The sequence below is a fragment of the Calypte anna genome, chromosome 1 (assembly GCF_003957555.1).
Source record: "Calypte anna isolate BGI_N300 chromosome 1, bCalAnn1_v1.p, whole genome shotgun sequence".
Classification (NCBI taxonomy): Eukaryota; Metazoa; Chordata; class Aves; order Apodiformes; family Trochilidae; genus Calypte; species Calypte anna.
In genome coordinates, this window is record NC_044244.1 from 78335850 (window position 1) to 78355037 (window position 19188).

At 39.5% G+C, this 19188-nt stretch overlaps 1 protein-coding gene across 3 annotated transcripts in view; it reads right to left on the reverse strand.

Moving 5' to 3' along the window:
• Positions 1-19188, reverse strand: part of GTF2E1 (general transcription factor IIE subunit 1) — a 52591-nt gene that overhangs the window by 9013 nt on the left and 24390 nt on the right. For all 3 annotated transcript variants that reach the window (XM_030455199.1, XM_030453691.1, XM_030454460.1), the window contains one exon: positions 805-1006. In XM_030455199.1, coding sequence (XP_030311059.1) covers positions 805-1006 — 202 coding nt within the window. The remainder of the gene's footprint in view (positions 1-804; positions 1007-19188) is intronic.

The window sequence follows — 19188 nt, forward strand, 5'->3', positions numbered from 1 at the left end:
GGGAATGCAGAATTCTCCTCATGAGACATCCCCCCCATGTGTTTAATTAATTTTTTTAAACACAGAGAAGTGCATCACACTTCACCACAGCTGACAAAACTGACAGCTCCCTACATCTTTCTGCATTATTTAAGCATCATCTGTTTTTTGTACAGCTAGGAATGTTCTGAAAGAAAGTGTCATCTCCCCATGGGCAGGAACATTTTAAAGAGTTTTTGCCTATAATATGGTCTCCTCCTGAACAGAAGAAATGTGTAAGAAGTAGAAGAAAATCAGAAGAAAAAAAAATACCCTTATTACCAGAAATGTCTTTGAACTAGGATGTTGCTGTGTGTGGATTTGAAATGCAAAATGTAGAATGCAGGTAGCTTAGTTTGAAAAGCTGGGTAGACAGAGAAGCAGTAGGTGAAAGATAAAAAGAGGACAGTGCAGATGGCACCTTCAGAGCTTTGCTGAACAGCTACAGTTTGCATTTCTTAAATACTGAGGCAAGGGATTGGTATATATACCAGCTGCAGAATGGCAAGATGCAGGTAATTTGAGTAGCCCATCCCACAGAAAACTACATGCAGGAGGCTGACCAGGAGAGCAGTAATCTGCCTACTTTAGTTAAAAAATGGTTACAGCCTTTTATCTCCTTATAAACCACAGATTCTTTGGGGAATCTGCCTGTTGCTTGCTGGTGCTGAACAAGTCAGTCCTCAATGCAGCCAGAGGCTGTATGAGGTTTGGGAAAGCCTCACAGAGCAGAAGAAAGCACTACAAGGAAGCAGCACAGTGAAAGAAGACCAGGCACGTTCCCACCTCTGCTTCAGGGCAGGAATCTCTGTGGGTTCTGGCTCGAGGATTTCATAGGCTAAGTTAACATCTTCTGTCTCACGAAGCAGAGCGTAGATGGGCTCAATCTGCTCATTAAATCTTGCCACGAGTGTCCTTGCATCCTTTTTGGGCATCGCCGACTCATCTTCTTCCACTTCAGTCTCACAGAAAGTACAGCGGAAAGTTCCTAAAATGAAAGAAGTTTCTCAGCATTGGAAGGAAAGCAGCAGGCCCAGCCCTTCACACAGCCTTTCAAGCAGCAGTGCTTTGCTGTTTTCTTAGCTTGATGCTAAACAGCTTTTCTGCTTTTCTCCCCCGACAATCCTTTCCCACACACAGAGTACCTGGTTATTATTTAAGCAGACAACAAAGAAAGCATTTTGATACCATTCAGTGATACCCAGTGGTACAGTTTCTTGCTCTGAAAAACCCAGATGGGCTGCACTACCTCTACTGAGACATCTTCTAATATCACTCCCTCTTTCTTGTTACATTATTTTAAATGTCAGCTATGACTGGAATGTGATAAAAACCTTCATAATGCACTCCTCAGAGTTCAGATATTGTCTGTTTCAGTTGCTTGCACTCGTATATCACAATTGTGTCGTTTTACACTGCACCAAGCCCTCTGCAGTAACTGCTAGTATAACCATTTGCACTCTGCAATTAATGAAATAAAGATGGCTTCTCCTTCTGTTTCAGGGCCAAAATATGCAAAACTCCTTGCTGTAGAGCAGCAACTGCAAAAACTTATCCCACCTTATTAGCCATATTAACTTTCTCAAGTGAAAGATTTCAGATGGTGAGATAAGAATTGCGTGAATGGCATTTGAGGGTAAGTGTCATTTTACAGACCTCATCAGCATCCATAAAAACAATTCAAACATAAAGGCAACTAAAATGGCTGCATGGCAATGCAGTTACAAAAAAAAAAAAAAAAAATCTACAGAACTCCTGCACAGCAGGCTCTTCAATTTCATCACTCCATCTGCAAGGAGCACCCTTAGGGCAGTCTACTACTACATGCATGATAGGACCTTACCATATGGCCCACAACGAGGGGAGCAGTACAGTGTAATGACTTATCCTTGCAAGTGCTGGTCTGAGAATGAACCACTTCCTCCTCAGAACATTTACCTCCAGAGAAATGCTCACAGGTTTCTCAATTTCTCTTGTTCCTGTATGACTTTTTTGATTATCTGTTCCGTGACACCTACTCACATCTAGCATAATCTCTCAATACCCCAATGAAGAGTGCAAAAGATCTTTTTACTAATAGGGAGGCATGAGGATAGGTCATATGGAGGAAATTATAAGCTTAGGTCCAAAAACCAGTAGTGGAGTCAGTATTGAAGCCTGCTACATCACTGGTGCTATGTACAAACAGTCCAAAGAATAGGGTTTGCCCAGGGCACACAGCCATGATGTAATGAGACAGGTTGGTGAGCCAGAGCTTCTGGTATCTTGTTTGCCTGCTTACACAGACGTGCTAGTCTTGTCACTTCATTTTTCAGTGTACTTCTTTCTCTGCCTGCAAGACAGTGACAAAACCAGACCCACCTTCTTCACTAATAGCTGTGAGGAATAGACAATACTTTCCTGCTCCTTGGAAAACACAAAAAAGCAATGCTTGTAACAGGAGGCAGGTCTGCTGCCTCTCACCACAACCAGTAAAGATGCAGTTTCTAGCTTGGCACCATGTGAAGTAGCTTTTGCTACTTCGTCGTTACTCATAAATTAATGTGTGTTGCATATGTGGCCTCTAATATGTACACATTTCCTGCAGTAAGCTCTCCCTTTAGGAAGTTTGTGTTATCTACATTTAAAAGCTAGAGCACCCAATAACAGCAGTACGTAAAGTAAAGGATAAGTGGATAAAGTGCTCTTCTCTCCCATCCAAGCATGAAACACTCTGCCTGTTTTATTCAGGATGTAAAAACTGCCCCTACTGACTCAAAACCTGGACATTATATAAGCCATCAGCCCGGCAAAAGTTGAAGCCAAAGTTTAGTCTCCCTATCCACTTTAGAGGCTATTGGTGTGACAAACAGGCAAACAAGCTAAATCAATTTAAAATAATTACCGTATCCCAGTTCTCATAATGGACTCAGTGAACAAACACAGGTTTATAAGGAAAAGTCTCTTCTTTTTACACCCCCCACCAAAAAGTCATGTAACATGTTCCTGAGACAGCTCAGACTTTTCACACTTCCATCTGTGAACCCCGTGAGTATTTGCAAAAGATTAAGATCATCGGGAGAACAGCTCCAATTCAGAGCAGCAAAAAATCTGGAAGTAAATACAGCTCTTATGAAACAGAACTCCTAAAGCTACTGCTGCAACTTCCAACCCTTAGGGTTCTTAATAAGCAAAAGAAAACTTAATAGATGAATTATGTAAATTATGTAAAGAATCTAGGAATGAGTGAAATGACAAGCTTCCTCCATTAATATGCTGATTTTTTTAGAAGCGATGCAGCATTTCACAAGAGACATATGTGACTAGAGAACTGGGAAGTTGCCTTGCCATGGCAGATGGCATTTATATGTTGCAAACCTCTTTTGTTAGACTTTTAAGAGGTCAGAAAATGTCACCAGAGCTTTTATGACATGGCACATCACATCAGCAGTGACACATGTTCCTCATAGATACAAATTGCATGTGACAAATATGAAGTGAAGGCCATCCAAAGGCAGAGAATAGCAACATTCTCACTCCCGTGATGTATTTCTTCCTTCAGCCCTTACACAACTCATAGTTTTCCATTCAAATATGCTGCATAAACCAGAACAAGTAGATGTCTGGGACCTACCAGCCATGAGGTTTCTCTGCATCTTGGATATGCTATTGGAGAGCATATACATGCCCTCCTTTCCACACATACTCAAGCACTCAGCAGATCTTCCTGGCCCCATGTTAAAAAACAGCCATCTGAAAAAGATCTCATCTGCTCCCAGACGCTTCAGGGCTGGTACACGGGTAATCTAGCTCCCCAAGGCATACTAAGATTAAAGCTGCTCAAGCTCTGAAGTATAGGGCCAGAATATTTAGAGATAATACCCAATTATTTGATTTCACTTGAGAGAAGGAAAAGGTCAGCTGCCCCCACATACTGCACACTCATGCAAGCGTGCAAGCTCTACCTGCTATAATTAACACATTTAAATGGCTTCTGCATCCTAAGGCTCAGTCCAGGTCCTGCTCATATCCTTCTCAAAAGAATTCAAACCTTATCTCCTGCCCAACAAGGCATCTTCCTTTCACTCTGTCTTTTGGGATGCTGGCCAAGACTCTCATTACTCTGATACTCGAAACTATTAAATTTTCAACCTAAACTTATTCTTGTTTATTTCAAATCTAGTTATTATTGTGCAAAAAACTACCTCAGTTCATCTATCTTCCATCTTACTATTAGTCCTTCAGGTATATTTACAATCTGCATATTTTCATCCCTCCACATTCATTTTGCAAGGCTCAGTAAACCACATATTTTTCTTTGCCTTTTAAAACTGGCCACTTGTTGCTCCAACCATGCAATCTATCAGCCTCATTGGGCACTTTCTCCAGTTTGCTCTTATCCTTCTGCTATGAAGCTAAAAGTTTATACAAGTGTCCAGATGAGTTCTCCCAAAAGCCCAGCAGCATTAGTGCTTCTCAGCCACTGAGACCTTTTAAGATCACAGATCATGAAAGTGCTGCCTCATTTATCAGAAGGTCTAACAACAACCCTAGATCTTCCTTCCTCCTTTATAAAGTTTCCAGTTGATGAGCTCCATGTTTACAGGAGACTTTTGCATTAGATGCATGACACATTACTTAACTCTATAATCTTTCAGCTCCTTTTTATTTTTCCAGCCTTCATCCTCATCCAATTCTTTATTCTTGCCTGGATGACAAAACATTAAGCTAATTTATTTTCAAAATCTCCCACAACCTTCTTTTAGAAGCAGCATTATAACAATTACATAGAGAGTGAGCTAAGGCACAGATGGCTCAATTTCGGAAGTATCTGATGATTTAGCAGTACTTGAGATGCCTAACAAATGCTTTTCTGAAACTTCTGTTTCAGAAAAGTGCGTGCAGTATTTTTACTAATCTTCTTCCAGGCTCCAGAATGAGGCATCTCAAAAGAGTAAGGTACAAAAGCTAATTGTTGAGCTCAAAAGGATTAATCCAAGACCACACAGGAACTCCTGGAGGCCGAGTTCCCATGGCTATCTACTACAGCCATTTTCTTCAAGTAATTCCCTGACTCTTTCACTGCATGTTGTTCCTTCTTCTGCAGCAAGCCAGAAAAAAAAGTGCATTATATGTGAATAGCTCATCTCTGTTACTGAGCAAAGCACATGTTACAAGTGTGTGTGGGAAATACGTGTTAGAAAAAAAGTTACAGGATGTATAAGCTATTTTAATTTCAGCACTCTCTTAGCCCCAGTGCATTATTTGATGCTAAAAAGAGAGTATTAAAATCCTGAGGAAAAAGACAGGAGTTTCCTAAAATTCTACCAACAGGAAGCCAAACTAATGCCACCAGCCATGTGATTTTGTGCTGACAGCCATATGGTTCATCTGCAGACCTGGAGCCCTCAGTTCCACGCAGACTTCTAACATTTGACTGAATGAAACAACAGAGAAGATCACAACCTGCTAGTGCTGCGTGGATCAGCTACAGGGGAGAGCAGGACATCTTGCCAGCTTGCCTCCTAGCAACAAAGGGAGGATGAAAAGGAAACACCTTAGGTTCTGCTCTAGCTTCCACAAAGAAATGTGCTTTGTGGGAACCTGCTATCCCTCCTGCTTGCCCCCAGCCTGAGGCATCCTACCTAGCTCTTCCCACCTGATCCCATTCCTGTTCCTGACTTTTCCCTGTGCTGCTGGTCCTATTCTACTTGCTAGCAAGTCCTGGACTACCTAGTCCTGGTTTCTCAGCCTGGGATTCTCTCACTTCTCAGACTTTCCTGTCCAACCTTTCTTTTTTCAAGCTCGGCCTCTCCCCACTCCTGTGGCTCTCTCACCCATGCTCTTTGATCAGCTAATTTTGATTCTTAATTTGAGACCTAGTCATCAGATTAATTTTCCATTTCAAGCCAGAGAATCCCCCCCTTCTACTTTTTCAGCAGCCCATCCTTCAGAATGGCCAAACTGTTCTATTGATTACATTTTCCCAAGTGATTTAAATTCAGTTGGATGCATAGAATAGAAAAACTCAGCAAAAAATACATTTGACAAGTTTGAACAAAAAACACAGACCAATTCCTATGCCTTCCCCAAACAACACAAACTCATGTAACGGAAATAGCTAGCAACCTAAGTAATGGGCAGTGCTTATTATATTTATAATTAATTTCCTTTCATTTCTTATTGACTTCCAAAATTTGGAGAACTGTTTATGACAGTTCCTAAAGGCATTTCTTTCCTAAACCATTAAAGACAAATAGTGGGCCAAGTGGCTACAAGAGACCTGGATCATTAGTTACCATAACATACTCTACATTAGGATGTAAGGATACTCACCTACTAGAAGTAGCAACCTGAGGAGTTAAACTGAAGCAAAGAGAGCTTTAATGACCTTATTGGACCGAGCTAGTAACAGATAATTGTTTAAACAGTTGATTGTTAATTGTATTAATGATCATTCATACTAGAGTGTAGAAGCAGTGTTGATCTTCTGTGACTCCCAGACTTAAATATTCTTCTCAGCCCTCATTCCACTGTCCTTAGCACCTCAGTGAGAAAGCAACTCAGTGAATTTGAGTTGGAAACAATGTTTCTGCCCCAAATCTCCCGTTGATTTTATCAGATAGCCTTCCATGACCCTAACTCTCTTTTGTACCCATACTGGAGACCTTTGGTCCCAAGTACATTTGTGTTCACATGTGACTTCCAAAAACCCATGTTTTATGCCAAAAATAGAGAAGCTCACCAATAAAAATCTGCCTTCTGATCACCCAGCAATACCATTCTCTCTTGCAAGTAATTCTATGTTTTTACACATGCATTAAAAGAGCCAATGACAGGGCACAGCATGTTACATAAAATGTAGCGCCATATCTCATCTTTCTGAGAAAGGTTTTATGGTCCACTGGGTCTCAAGCTCTTGAGGACACTACAGTCCAGGGCTGACTGCAATTATCTTGAAATGTGAAACATAAAGAGTATGTTTTTATCTTAGTCCTGTTTGGGAAAGTACAGAGCAGATGCTGTTGTCACAAGCTCTTAAGGTATAGGAACAAACACTGGGCCACATGTAGGAAATGTCAGTTTTGGGAAGATTTCCTAGCCCCACTTCTGAATTAAAACATCCATCTTTGCCACTGAAACCCAAAATGCATCAGGCTTAATTCTAACAGTCTAGAGAGGCTTGCTTTAAAATTTCTAACTATGAAGAAGGTAAGGCATATTACAACTGAGATGTGTAACCTTGGGCAGAGATGGAGTAGAGCAAATCCAGAACACGTGGGTGGCATCTGATAGCAGAGAAATGAAAAGTACATAGGAACACTGCCAAGAGGAGATGGTCAGTGCAGTGGTTGTAGTTTGAGTCAAGCACCCCTGTGAACAGCTCTGCTACCACATTGTGACCCTTGCCAGATGAGGCTTGAGCAGACATGAATGTGGTCTACTAAACACAGTTGTTGCCCCTCAAAACATTCAGCTCTGATTTTGAGAGTCTAAGAAAGTACAGCATCTCCTCTATCCCTCTTCCTTACCTGAAGAGGTACTACTCAGGTCCACACAATTAGGATTCTTGGTAGGAATAGTAGCAAAAAACAATACTAAAGGCTGGCAGACAAATCAAGTTATCAGACCCTACACTGAAATTTTGCTAAAACATCTTTTATAGTAGATTTCTGCCTCAGATGAATGAAGAAACTTGTGGAGTGTGTGTTTATAAAATTGTCAAGCACAGCAGTTCAGCTAGAAATTGGGCTAGGAACAAACTACTTAACTAATACTGTTATCTGAGGAGAGATTTTTAATCTGTTCATGGATTTTTGTGTAGCACCTGAATGCCAAAGAAGGTTGTGTTATCTACTGTTTACAAATTGGATCAAGTACCCAAAATCAAAGAGGAAAAAAAAAAACCCAACCCTTTTTACTTTATATGCCCCAAATGTACATCTAGTTTCACCCAGGTCTGTACATATTCTAGGATAAATCCCACTCAGTCACCAGCTATGATGTTGATACTGCTCAGTATCAGATCAGAAAACTCTAAGATGGGTTTCTGAGAATAAACAAGAATCATTCACCCACAAACCCCATGTTTTCATTGACCTGTTCAGTATGAAACGAGGCTGTATGGTGGAGACAGAAGGTCCCTGCCCATGCAGGGGGGTTGGAACTCGGATCGGTTGGATCTTTAAGGTGCTTTTCAACCCAAACTATTCTGTGATTCTATGATTTTATAAAATCCACATCCCAAGGACAGCCATGAAGCATCTAGCCCACGTGTATAAGAGGTTTGGGAAGGAGTCATGTACTTCTACCTTCCAAATCAGCCTTCAGAAAGGTTTATTCTATTAATTCAATACGTGCAAACATCAGTATCTGATCATACAATTCAACACCATTTCATAATACAGCTCTAACATTTGAGTACCTGGTTTTGAGCCTTAACAATGCTTCCTAAAGATTTTTCTTGTTTAATATAGATTCAGATATTGAATTGCCCAGCAGGTATTAAACAGAGAGTAAACATTTCATTTGGGACTAATGTCAATCAATTTCTTTTCAAAGCTTCTATTATTGTAATATAGATGTAACAAACGCAGCATTTAAAGGCATTTATGCAGAAACTCTATTTCTGATTCAGATGAGATATTTCTGCCAGAAATGTGTTCAAGGGGGTTAAGAACTGCAACTCACCAACACATGAAAAATTATCAAAACAATTTGTTTAAAAAAATAAAAACAAGATGGCATCTTACAACAACAGAAATACAGGTATACTCTTAAACACACATAGCAGGATTAGCAACAGATGAAAGAAAAACATTTTATAATTGCCATTTACCAGTGTATCACTATAATGAGAAGGAAATTTCACTTAGCCAGTGCATATGTTCATGTATTATTTATTCTCCCTGAGAGCAGTGTGTAAATGTATAAAAACTGAGGGACTGGCAGTGCTGGAAACATAAGGTCTCTCTGTTAAGCTGCAGAGTGGATTTTAGTCAGGAAGTTACATTATTCTAGGCATAATTTGGAAAAATGTTGGTGCTGGAATGTTATTACAGATGGCTGAGAACAGTGTCCAGCACTAGGTCTGGACCCACAGAGCACAAAATGAATCCTGCTCTTAACAATGAGAGTAGGAATACTTGAGATAAGACACCCTTGCTAACACCTTTTAATACATAAGGACGCCATTCTGCCCTGAAAATCTCAAGCATTAAGGGACAAGAAAACAAAAGCAGAAAAACATTCAGAGACACATTCCAGATCCCCCTGTGTCAGGGAAATATGAAAGACTTCCCACGTCTGAGATCCATTTCTTAAACCACACCACCACTTCTGGTTTTCAGGAAGAGACTTGTCCTTCCATGTTTGTTGTTACAACAGATTCCTTGAGGAGAGCAATTTACATCTCTGGCACACTTACTATGCTACAAGGGGGCTTAGAATTCTATAAATGGTGGGTCAAATGCTTACAAAAAGGGCTTCAAATTCAATAGATGGTGGCTCAGAAATACCAACAATCAAAAACCTTGACCTTTAAATTCTCTCCAGAGTTAATTTGTGGCAAGAAAGATTGCCTACTGCATGGGCTTCCTCCACAGAGCTACTAGTGCCACCAACAGAGAACAATACAGATTAATACAAAAAACCTAAAACGTAATTTTCTCCCCATTATGGATTCCAGTTTAAAAGAGTAGCCAAGAGAACATGCCATGGATGCTGAGACTTTGCATTTAATGCAAATACACCCATGCACACTTGTGAATTTAAGAACCAACAGCAAGAGTGAAATCCTTAAACCATTGTTCCAAGGCCATATATGCAAGGCTATCAGAGCTAATGTCAGACACGTCCTTCCACATCAGTGTTTCAATGACAGGCCTTGGGATGGCAGCAGCCAGGAAAAGCATGAAAGAGAAAGCAAGAGAGTGAGCTCCAAGCCTGAGTGCTATTTCCAGCCTTGTTTTCAATGGCATCAGACAATGGGCCAACACCAAGAGGACAACCTGCTCTTCAGTCTTCTTTTTCCCTTTTTGTTTTCCAAGAGGTTTTGGAGGCCCTTCACAACGAACAAAGCAGGTTTTTCAGATGCTAGTTACTTACAGAGACCATGTTACCTTCCTTCCAAGGTCTGGAATAGCTCAGGTACAACTCTCATCAGCTGTTCACCGGTATGAGAGATCACACTTCCAGCCCTCAATTTTTGAACATGCCCCAGCACAAATGTACAATAGTATGCAATAAGAATTAATACTACTCTCCAGCTGACTCTGTGATTCAGTTTTTGCTGGGAATATGAAGGATGATGCAAACTATCATTTTCTACTCAATTAACTTGTATTCTCAGCTACACAAAAGGTACCAGGTACGCTTCTGAGACTTATGGACATACCATTTGCCTGTAAGTGCCATTTTTTAATGCCTGCCTTACACAGTACTTCTATAAATCTACTGATTCTTTTTGTATTTCTCTCATTTTATCACGAAGCCTCACTTGTTACCTGCCATCAAGAAGACTGGAATATCCATGTATTCTTTTCTTGTACCTTTAGGTAAACTTCTGAATAGTCAGGCCAGTCCCTGTTCTCTCTTTGTGTTAATGCTATGCTGATTAAACCCCCCATCATGCAAAGCACTGCTTCATTCATTACTCTCACAGTAAATGTCTTTTCTCCCTTCCTTGAGAAAACTTGGCATGCCAAATAGACCCCAAACCAATGCAAGTAAGGCTGCATGAAGGCCACCCCCCATGGCTGGGAAAAGATAATAGTCAATCCAGATTCCACCTGCAGGACCCCCTGTAGATGACCCAGTGCTCAGTCCTGTGGCCAGAGCTGACAGAAAGAAGTCAAAAGAAGTGAGAATGCAAAGCTTCCTCCAAAGATAGTGCAGTCAGTGCCTGACTGCTGTTCTTCTCCCTCTATCCGAGCAGAGCCATTAGACTGATGGGAGCAGCGCCGAAAGCTTGGGCAGCAATTGGTGGCCAAGGCAGTGGCTGGCAGGAAGGACCCCATTTTCTCATTAAGCAGAAAACAAAGCAAATAGAAAGAGAGGCTCCCCAGGATTGAGCTGAGCTCCAGATTGTAGGAAGGTGACAGAACTGTTGTGGAGAGAAATAAGATGGCATTTTCTAAGTGGTTGCAGAGATGCTAGGAGGTAATCTGGAGGAAAGAAAGGAAGGAAGCTAGCACACTGTAGGCCTACAAAAATGTTGGAGGAAAAAAAGGTCCAGTAACAGGGTACCAGGTGAAACATGCAGAAGAAATTGATGACACTGCTCAAATCCTGGTCCATTATACTGAGGTGGATTTCTTATGAAGCTGGGACTAAGGTATGGGTAGCCCTCTCCCACACTGCCTCAGAGTACTAGTGATGGGGTCAGGGGGTGAAATGTATTTGTTACCTTCCCAGAGAATGACCTTTTCTATGCCTTTTCATTAGAATCCTGCTACAGGAATTACATAGGCCAAGAGAGGTGAGAGGGACTAAACACCATGGCCGAGTGAGAACACCTCACCTAGTGAAGTCCAAGTGCTATGTTAAAAGCAAGATTTTAGTGAACAACCCTTCAAGTATCAAATTCCCAGCACTCTCACCTCTGCTATCCCATTGGAAAGGAGGTGTTGTTTTCAATTATTGCTCTTTTTAGAGGAAAAATTTCTTTAACACCTAAAGACAAGTTTTGCCTTCTGTACTGCAATGTTTCATCACAGTTTTAATGGTAAAAGCAACACTTGCCAATGGCAAGGCTACTTTGCAGGGTTTGTACCTATCCCAGTCTGATGAGCATCCAACCACTTAAAAAGTCACCCCACCTGAACATAATTTTCTTTAAACCATCCTCTCACTCCAGCAACTTGCATGCCAAAAGAAGCAGTTTGGAAAGGTAAGGACAATGAAATAAACTGGTTCCTGACATTTTTTCAGATGCTAAAAAAATAGGTAAGACAGGACATTTCAGACCCTAGGGATGCAAAATACTAGGAGCCTTTTTCAGTGGCACATAGCAAAATTGGTCAGAAACAAAGCCAGAAATACTGGTTTTCCAGCTCAGCTTGACCCATGTATAAGATATAATCCAATAATTTATTTTCATTTGTACCATTTGCAACATGAGGCAAAAGGATTCAATAGGATTAGGAGTGTTTTAACAGTGTTTCTGACCTAAAGATTACTGGTTTTGCAGATAACCCACTAGTGATTTGCGATCTCACTCATGGAGCTGCTAAAGATAGATATTGATAAAACCTAAAGTAATGCCAGATAAAGCAATAAAGTCTCCTTGACAAATGGAAATCTTGAGGGTCCAGAGGGATCACCTCTTTTCATGTCATTCTATCTTATTTCTGCTGTAAGTTCATGTCTTCTTACTGCTAATATCTCAAATTAAATCACCTGAAAAAAATTAGAGCTGAAGAAGCTTAATTCAGCCTTGCCTTGTCTTTCACTCGCTGTTACAGAGTTCTCAGATCTTTGTATAGGAAATACCTCTTTAGCATCCTGAAACATCACTACCATTTAAAACAAGTGTAAAAGAAAAGAGAAGCATTTAAAAGAACCCATGAAGAAAGAGCAAGTTTCACTCTGCCTTTTGTATTTTACATTGAATATCTGTGTAGAAGTGCTATTTAAGGTAGGCTGTACAGACCTGATTGTCTTAGATAAAAGTATTTAATGTAACACCTGAGATTTCTTCCAAAACAAAAAGTTTTCCATACATGACACCCCAGCAAAATGTATCTTTGGACAACAAATTAGACGTATACTGAAAGGAAATGCCAAGACAGACTGGAAAATGGAAGCTGAAGACACTAAATTAGACATTTAGTTTAACAAATGTTACTAAGTTAACAAATTAGATTGACAGGTTATCTAAGTGGAATAAATGATCAAAATTGATTTCCACTACAAGATTTTTATTTCTTTTTCTTTTTTAATATTTAATATTTATTTTTTAATATTTTAAATGTTTCTATTTTAATATTTTTTAATATTTTTTCTTTTTTAACATTTATAAATAAAAATTATTTTATTTTTTAATTTGATCAAAGAAAACAACTGCTAATTCTTACAGAATTTCATTTCCTTTTCATTTCTTTAGTCAAACAGAAAAAAACCTCACAAAACAATAAAGGTAATATGGATAAACTACCTTTCATATCACTAAAGCACCAAATCTCAGCAGTTGTACCTCTGATACTGTCTTTCACATCAACAGGTTGAGTTAGCTTTCACCTAGTCTTGTACAAAGAGAACTAATGTTTGTGGGTGTTTTGAGCACAGCTAGGGTCAAGTCCTTTCCTCTGACATAGACCACAAATCTGAACCAGACACATCCATGGATAATGTTTCACACTGTCCATATAGGCATTGCTCACAAAGGTCCTATAAATCTCTTAAATGTTTTTATTTCTGATGATCTACAATTCCATTGAGACAAAAGGAAGAAAGTGACCAGGTTTTTCCAGTTGCTTTTTAGTAGCTAGACATTCCTGCAGATACTTAAAAGATCGAAAGTACAATAAAAAAAACAACAAAATCCAAATAAAAAAAACATTCCTGCTTTTCTTTCTATGTAGTCTTTTATCCATCAGAAACTTCTCATATCTTAAAAACCAAGTGCTTCTCTGATAACTCATTTGACAGAGCTGCTTTTCTCCCCTGCCTTCACTTTTCCCAGAGGGAGCAGTGGCTTAACTGATCATGTGCCACTACAGCTCCTGATTAATTCTGATAGACAACCAGCAGTTAGCTGGCACATCATCATCATTGCCCTAGGATGAACAATAATCTGCCTTGCCATCTGCTCCCAAACTTATTTTTAACCAGTCAACGCTCCCCCCTGTATGGCAAGCATGGCAGGAATGGCACCCTCCCCCCTGGAAGTGTTTTGCTGCAAGGTGGTGGCAGGGGGCAAGGAAGGAACATCCAGTTATGTGCCCCTGAGCACCGTGGTGGATAGGGAACAGATGGATAAATGCAGGATCAGAGCAATGAAAAATTGCTGCTTCTCCCCAGGGGCAGGTGGCTGCCTGTTCTCCTCCAGCAGCCAGGGAGTGTGTTGTTTTTTTTCAGTTCCTTGGACAGCTTTGATAATGTCAACTGTTCCAGGGTGGCAGAAGAAATAGAGGGAGGTGATATATATTGACTACTTACTGACAGGGATATGCACCCCTGTATTTATTGAGGACTGTGTAAAATTTCAACATACAAGCTTTTTTGATCACTTCAGTTCATCTCTGAAAGTTAAAACTATACAATATTCAATCAGACATTGCCCCGAGCCTTGTGTAGGGTGGACTTGCCTTGGAAAACTTGATTCTGCATCACTGTTCCAGTTCACAAACAAATGCCTTGCCTTATTCTAGGCTTTTTTTCTGCACATTTGAATCAACAGATTGCCAATTTTAGGACATGTTTTTCTACTATGCTTATGCTGAAAGCCAGGGTCATGGTAATTAAAGGATACCGAACAGCACAGCACCTCTGGAGCCCTCTACTCCTTATTGAAACTAACACATCAGTGGTACTCAAATCGTTATATGCGAACTCCATGCAAGAGCATGCATACAGACAGAAAATGTGGCCCTTTTAGAAGACACTAGAATCACTGCAAATCAGCAGGTCAGCTGCCCTTTTGAAAGCACAGGAGTCATCTGAGAGCTGTGACAGACATCTTTCCCTGGCTGCAGGAAGAACAAGGCAGACTGCTCCATCAGAACAGCAGTGTACTGTAGTGACCCTAACCAGGAGGCTACTGCACAGTCAGTGATCCTGCTGAAGAGTTTGCCTGAGCAGTTGCAGGTCTGTGCTGTGCCACATTCAGCACTTGGCCCTCAGGGCTATGTGGCTCATGTACCCTGGCTACAGGATAAACTTGGCCAGTAATTGTTCCAGAGGGCTCCATAAGCAGCTTTCACATCAGCAATTACACCATGTCTTTATCTTCAAGTAAAGCAGCATGCTCTCATGCAAAATTTGTTTTGCTCAACAGCAGAAATTCTATTAATAAAATTTTCTTCTAAGAAATAGCTGTGAGAACACTAAAGACCATCATACTGGTGAACCTTTCCACTGGATGGGATTCTGCACACTGTGCTATATCCTGACTTGAGGTCTGTCCAATGTGGCACAACATAGCATTGCAAGTACTGAAGGGATGTAACATTAGCCATTCTCCCTTGCCTTCTTGTCAGTGCCAATCAATGATGCTTTGGTAAATATCTCACAGAGAGTCTGAGTGCATTTCTTACTAGGACCACAGCAAACACTTGTGCCTTACACGTATGACTGACACAGACCATCTGCTAACCTGTTTAAGTGAAAGTCACAGCAGTGCTGTTTACTTTAACACAATCATTTCATGTCTGACTTGGCACTGAACATGATGCTCTTGTCCAATTCTCCCAGATTCCAACACATGCAGGCTGAAAGCAAAGTATAAGACTGCGGGTTGATTCCTGTGAGTAATTCTTGATCCTCACATCCTTTTCTATTGCTCCTAGCATGCTCACTTACAAGGTATGGTGGAAGGCACACTCACCCTTTGGGGAGACTCTCTATAGTGAACTTGCTGGTTTGAAATTGGCCTGGAAGAAAGCTTAATTTAGCTTGAATTTAAGTGATCACCAGTAAAAACCAAACAATCCAGTAACATTCTTGATTGTTTGCACTTGTAAGCAGTTTCAGGGGTGAAAACAGAATTTACAGATAAGAATGCTACCAAAAGCCACATTCATACTCAAAACACTGTCCAGAATCTGAGCCAAGATAATTTGTGATCTCAGTTTGCTGTAAATTATTTTAGCAAATGAAAATAAAGCACAGTAGAATAATGACTACCAGAAAAATACTTTAAAGATCAATTGATAGTTTGTTTTTATAAATAAGAGGATTTTTTAATTAATAGTTTTCATAATGAAAACTAAAACCTATTATTTTTGTAGGACAGTTCAGTGTCTCTCCTGGATTATACTGTTCTGTAGAAAAGAGAAGTTTAACATAAAGAAGATCATATGTGAGCATAATTTTAACATACCCCTGTTCAGTAGGTCTTCCAGAGACCAGTAGGTCTTTCCAAAATGAAAGTGGCATTCAGATGGTGCATATGAGAGCTAGAGAGGCCTCCTTGCTCTTAAAACACTTAAAACATATAAAACACATTAAAACCAGACAGGAACGTAAAGGCTACTATTCTGCAGGGCACCCTTCACAGACAGCAGAGAAAAAAAAGCTCTGTTACAAAGCATCTTCTGCTTTGGGCATCCATGTCTGCTCCCTAAATGCTTTAAGTTATGAAAGATGAATACTTTGTTTGGTATCAACGACCATGTTTTGGAGAATTTCTCTCCCATTTATCCACTTGTATTACTGCAACATTTTCTAAGCCCTGCAAACCTAATTTTGGCTTCCTTCCAAAGTCTTCAAAAGAGTAGAAAAGTTATCTGCTTGAGTTTCCTGAGCATTTTATTTTCCTTTTAGCAGTAGTAACTATTGAAGACTGCCATCCTGCATTTGATAATTCCAGCACAGGCAGATGATAGGTTTTAGTTTCAAATAGTGACTTGAGAAAGGAAATAACAATACTCCAGGTCTTCTGGGTTTTTTTCTGAAGATAAGTGTTTGGAAGTCTGAACTCAAAGTCTCTTTCTAGGTTTGTCACCAAGTTACTTCCAAATAGGAACACACACATATATATATATGCAAGTTATGCTTACATATGTATGTAATTTGCAAGTCCTCACTGTAACAATATCAGTTATTGCCATTAGAGAACATTACTAACACAATTATTAGCTCTTTATAATAGATTAACTTTGTTGCCAGTAACTGCCAGTATATTCTAATATTATGCATGAAAACACAGTTTAATGCAAGAATAGGCTGCAGTGAACTCATCTGCAAAAAAAGTGTTGCATTTCTTATGAGAAGGGCATTTGCCTATTGTGACGTGTATGTACAGAAGTAATAAAGTTTCAAATCTACTTCAACATTGCTCATTTACTGATGTGTATCAGCTATACTCTTCTTCAATCAAAGCCACAAAGCTCCAGCACTGTTCTGTTTAGAACTTTAAGTACTTCTCTGTCTTTTATTAAATACACATTCTTTTCAGAGGGAATTTCCATCAAAAATTTCTCTTGTACTCTCAGATCAGGGGTCTTTCCTTATTTAAACAATCCAGGATCCTCTCAACATTTTTGCAACAGCATTCCTTTTAATAAAAACCTGACTCTCCTAAATATTTTTGAATTAATTTTGCCTCATTCACAACAACCTGGGGAGTGAAGCAATTTGTTCTGGTTCCATTTGAACACACAGGGATCAGGGGATATTTTGCCTTAGAGCTATGACTAAATGAGGCGAACAGAGAATGAAGAAACCAAAACCCAAACCTACATAATCTTACTCTCTGCTGACACCTGCAACTGATCACTTTTAAGAGGAAACAGGCACAAAAGCAATCACTTGTTATCACTGAAACCCCAAACAAGAATATTCTCAGTTCTCCTTGGGCACAAGATGAAGAACAGCACTACAAAGTGGCATCTTCTTCTGCATAATCCAAGGGACTACCTTTCAGACAGTTCATCATTTAAAAGTATCCACCATCTCTTTTTAATCTGTTCATTGTCTGCCTGATGCACAGAAAGAGATTCACACAAACACGGTGATACAGGTCAAAGATGCAAGAGAAACCTGTCCATTTCACAACAAAGTATTCAGTACTTACAAAGGATTTACTTCAGGGTCAAGGAAAGCCAGATGAAAGATTGCAGTGGAAGGAAGAAGAAATATTCAAATTTTTGACAAAAGCAGTAAGAGATGAAAGTACTTTATAAAAATCCATGCAAGCCTTCCAAAGAACAGGAACATTGCCTTTAAAATTTAGAAACAAATGCGGAGTCCGATTTAGCCCTTAAAAATTATAATGCTCTGGGATTAAATAAATAAATATTTTCACAAGACAAAGATCCTGACACTGGACAAGGGATTACAAGTTACCTTTGGAAGGAGGTAATTTTGAAGGTCTAGATCATTGGTCTCCAAACTTATTTGATTGTACACCTCATCAGTAAAAATTTATAGCACACACTCTTAAGATAATGATAGTTGTTAGTTACATACATTTAGTACTTTGCTAATATATTATGTAATTATAAAACATATATAAAAATAGGATGATAAAGATGAATTTTTAATTAAATTTAATTTTTAAATTACATGTAATTATGTTAAGGGTACAAAAAGTATTTTCCTTATACACTTCATGGATTGTTTTGCATGCATCCCACTTTGGAGACTGCTTCAGATGGCATTTTCTCCTCCTTCCTACTCCCATGGAGAGTATCTACTCTCTTGCAGCCCAGTGAGAAACAGCATTTACCTTGAGTTAATGCAGAGACAAACAACTATGACAGCAACAAGCCCAGTGACTGACATTCAGGAACTGGGTAAGGGTGGAGAACTGAAACTCACAGCTTATTTTGCTAGGGATTACCCTTCATAACACAATCAAGGAAAAGTGGATCTTTGTGGAGGCCAAAGGAGGGAACTAAGCAGAAATACAAATTATTAAAAAAGTGAGCCCAATCTTAAGTTTTGGAGAAGCTAACATAAAATGGGAAGCCAACTATTTTGAGTGGGAGAAGGGAGGGTGTTCAACTCTTTTGTATGCTCATTAGTGAACTAAACTACAGTCCAGATAAAAAAATCAGAAAATGACTGATAGAGGAAATTTTTAGAAAATCACAGTTCATTGTCAGCCTTAAGAGGGAGGGTGTTTCAAGGGTCTACTCTGGTGAACTTCTATTTTATACATCCTACTAAAAATTTTAATTGTAGATTTCTATATGTATGTTCTATGTACTAATAAGTCAAAATTGGAAAAGGCTGCAAATCCTTTGTAAAAGACACAGTTGGAACAAACAACTGCCTTTGTGAGTTACCGAAATTGTAAGCAGTCAACAAGATGATGTTTAATGAAGTCCAAATCACCATCCTTTTTATACTATTCACCCTTACCAGAACTTTACCTGCTGTATCACCTACAGAAGACTGTGAGCCTTAATAAAGCACCTTAGAAATGGCAGAATAGGGATGAAAACAATGTATCATACCAGTCTTCAGACACTGCAATATTGGTGCACTTACAAGGACCTACACAGACAAGATGAAGCCTATGTT